Source organism: Malurus melanocephalus, unplaced genomic scaffold, assembly GCF_030028575.1.
Source record: "Malurus melanocephalus ecotype Western Australia unplaced genomic scaffold, MMel_1.1 scaffold_185, whole genome shotgun sequence".
Lineage (NCBI taxonomy): Eukaryota > Metazoa > Chordata > Aves > Passeriformes > Maluridae > Malurus > Malurus melanocephalus.
This window is the reverse complement of record NW_026623417.1, coordinates 1478129-1481596: the sequence shown is the minus strand read 5'-3', so window position 1 is coordinate 1481596 and position 3468 is coordinate 1478129. Positions and strand designations below refer to the sequence as shown.

At 48.7% G+C, this 3468-nt stretch overlaps 1 protein-coding gene across 1 annotated transcript in view; it reads right to left on the bottom strand.

Annotated features, from left to right (window-relative positions):
- Nucleotides 1-734: 734 nt before the first annotated feature.
- Nucleotides 735-3468, bottom strand: part of ALOX5AP (arachidonate 5-lipoxygenase activating protein) — a 7669-nt gene continuing 4935 nt past the window's right edge. Inside the window, 2 exon segments of the mRNA XM_057373096.1 lie at nt 735-1612; nt 2183-2312. Of these exon segments, the coding sequence (XP_057229079.1) occupies nt 1450-1612; nt 2183-2312 (293 nt within the window). The 3' untranslated portion in view covers nt 735-1449.

The window sequence follows — 3468 nt, the reverse complement described above, 5'->3', positions numbered from 1 at the left end:
GAGAAGGATGGGAGGGAGAGAACATGAGTGCCTTACCTGGGAATGAGGTGTCTCAGCAGCCATGGATTAGAAGGCTAGATTAATACTTTTTAATTACCCATTCTAACCAGTGAGAACATTTATAACYATCACACAATAAATATGTCTATTACTAATTTTTCACATCTAATATTCCAGTAGAAGACCAAWAAAAGAGAAAAATATGCATATGAATGGCCAGCTGCAGAGGAGAGCAGCCTTGCACAWAACACCTCTGCCCCATCAGACAGCCCCAAAACCGTCCAGCCTCGGTGCAGTACAAAGGCAGATGGCTTTCCGTGCCTACTTTTGTGAACAGCTCTGCAAACCCTCTTCTCACGTAGCGACGAGTCTCATTCCCTCCCGAAGGAGTCATAAAATACAGCTTTATCCATCCTGCATGCGGCAACCAGACAGGCTTAAGAGCTTAAGCGCTCGTGGGGCAGCAATGTTTAAACAGATTGCACCGACCCGTTTGGTGACCACCGCTCACCAAAACTCTCCTCGGCATGGGCTGGTGGGACACGCTATCAGGGTTGGAGGCAGGACACCGAATGTGCCCACCGAGGGGGAATTGATCAGCTCGGTCCTCTAGGGGCCGTGCCCAGGGCGATCCGCAGCTCGCACGAAGAGCCTGGCGCTCCTGCCCGCGCTCCGCTCAACCGGCCACTGCTGAGCCACGGAGCTCTGGGATCGTGCACCGGGCAAAGAAGGGGGCAGCAGGCAGGTTTCATCACTTTAGATTGTTTTATTAAACAAAGCCTATCAAAAGGAACCCAGCCCCACCGGCAACACACCCGGTCCTCACTGAAGCACCACTCCTTTTCCCAGCTCTGGGAGAACAAAGAGGCTGARGTGCAAATGTGATCAGTGCGGCGAGTGTTACGCGCATGAATATTCATCAAGGAAGATCGGAGCGGGGCCAGTTTGCCAGCGTCCTGCAACAGCGAGAGCTTGGGCATCAACAAGGGGGAGGAAAAGGGCAGGTGAAGAGGCTGGTCCATGCCTTTGTACGGGCAGGGGCATGTGGGATGCTGGTGAAAGGCTGTTCTTGTGTCCGAGGGTAACTGAGGGAACCTTCAGTCAGGAATAACACTGAGAGGATCCAGGGTTTTGGGACAAAAGCTACATACAACACAGTTATGCAGCAAGCAAACGCTGTCTCTTCTAGTCATGCAATCAGTTTGCAAGCTGCACTTTAGGGAAAAAGCTCTAAAGAATTAACTGAAAGTTGYTACCATTCATTGGGTGTGCCAAGTGCTCATGATAAATCTCTTCCCTGAAGAAAAAAAGCAAGGTTAAATCAAACTACAGAGCATGTCACATGAGATTTACAGAAATGTCACTGAGTTATGGGTTTGTCTCTTAAACAGTGGGATTATGGCAGCTTCTGGGCAGTGAAGTGTGCTGATCCCTCAGTGCTGTGGGGYGTTAGGGTATGAGAAGCAACGGAGAAATCGCGCTGGTTATCGTCTTAATGTGTATTTCAAAGTCACTTCCGAAAAAGAAGACGAGATAGTAATTGAGTATTCCAGCCACAGACATGAGGAACAGGAACAAAATGATCCGCTTTCCAAACAAGTAACCAGGAATGCTGAAGAAACAGAAACAGGGGAGAGCAATTTGTTAATGTGCATCACGTCACCTGGGAGCCCTCAGACTCTGCTGTTGAGACCTCGGGGGCTGAGAGAGAGGGGGCAAATTTCTTCTGTCTTGCATTGCCCAGTGAGGACTTGAATGTCATTTTCAGGATCCATTTGGGTCTGGATTTGGCCATCTGCTCTCAGCTTAGGCTGCTGCTTACAAAAGGGTGTATTCAGAGGGACTTGAATGTGTTCTCAGCCACCACAGGCTGTGGGACAACTCTGCTCCTCATGCGTGTAATTTGCTTTATTGATATAAATAAAATACTAATATAAAAAGACTATCTTGTGCAAATAGTGGCACAAACATGCAAACCTGTGTTTGCAGAGGGTCCTGTAAGCAGGACGGCTGCATATCTGGTATGTCCCACAGCTACCCCAAAAGAGAGAGCCTTCCCTGCATCACCCAATACCAGCGGCTGTTGCACCATGAGCCAGCAGCTGTGCCTGTAAAAGTGGCAGTGTCTGGCTGTGCTGCCAACACGTTCTGGRTTTTGTAAAGAGGCTCTGCAAGTCCTTACCTCTGAGTCCGCTCCCCGAGGTAGCCCACAAAGTACTTCTGCCTCACAAACAAGTACATCAGGCCAGCAAAGGCAGCAGGAGCTGGGTAAAGGATAAAACAGCATTAAAAACACCAGGCCTCACTGCAGGTCTCACTGGTCTTTTCTGCTGCCTGAGCTGGAATGGGAAATGGGAATCTGCACCCTTGGATATGGGGCAAGCACTGGAACTGGGGTGGAGACCTCTGCGTGGGAAAGAGAGCACTCGCCTTGCCCTCATTCCAGCTTTTCTGAAGACTTTCTGGGTGTAATCCTGCCCACAACTGTGCCCACTGCACAGAACAAAACACCATCATGCCAGTACCTAAAAGGAGCTTAGAAGAAAGCTGGAAAGGGACTTTTTACAAGGACGTGAACTCACAGGACAAGGGGAAATGGCTTGAACTTGAAAGAGAGCAGGTTTAGGTTGTTCTTCACTGTGAGAGTGATGAGGCACTGGCACAGGTTTCTCAAGAAGTTGTAGATGCCCCATTCCCGGAAGGGTTCAAGGCCAGCTTGGATAGGGCTTCAAGCAAATTGGTATAGTGAAAGGTGTCGCCATCTCTGGCAAGGAAGCTGGAACGAGATGATCTTTGAGATCTCTTCCAACCCAAACCRTCCTATGGTTTTGTGAAATGCAGTGTGGATCATACCAGGCCCAGGTAAGAGAGTGACGGCTCAGGCACTGTCCTCTCCAGAAACAGAAGGCAGTTAGTAAATGTACTTCACTAGGAGGAGGTAGAGAATTCACTATGGTCCAATACTAACTTCTGAGTATATAAAAAGGGGCTTTCCCCAATAATTCTAGCTTTTCCCACAACTGCAGACAAAACCTCTTCTTCTTGTGGTCAGGGAACTTTTTTTTTCCAGAAAGAATAGCCATAGACTCCTGGCAAGTACTCATCTTAATGTTAGATAAACTCACATTGCATTGAAAGGGATCACAATTAGAAATGCAGGTCAGTAGCCCTGAGTTGCCCTCAGCACTGGGGAGAGCTGGGAATTTAATAAATTGAGCTCATTTGCTGTCCCAAAAGCAAATAATGTGGCATCTAGTGACCAACTGCTAAACCCTTCACCCAAAACAAAGGGAATTCATCCATAATGCCAGTATGGGAAATGTCCCTGGCCCAGACTACCTTGACTCACATCTGGGAACACATCAGTTGGCATAAGCCATGCCAAGAGTGTGCTGCTACTCAAGCAGCGTGCTTGAGGAGGGTAAGAGGATGGGAGAGTAAGAGAGGCTCCCCTGCTGCAGGAGGGTC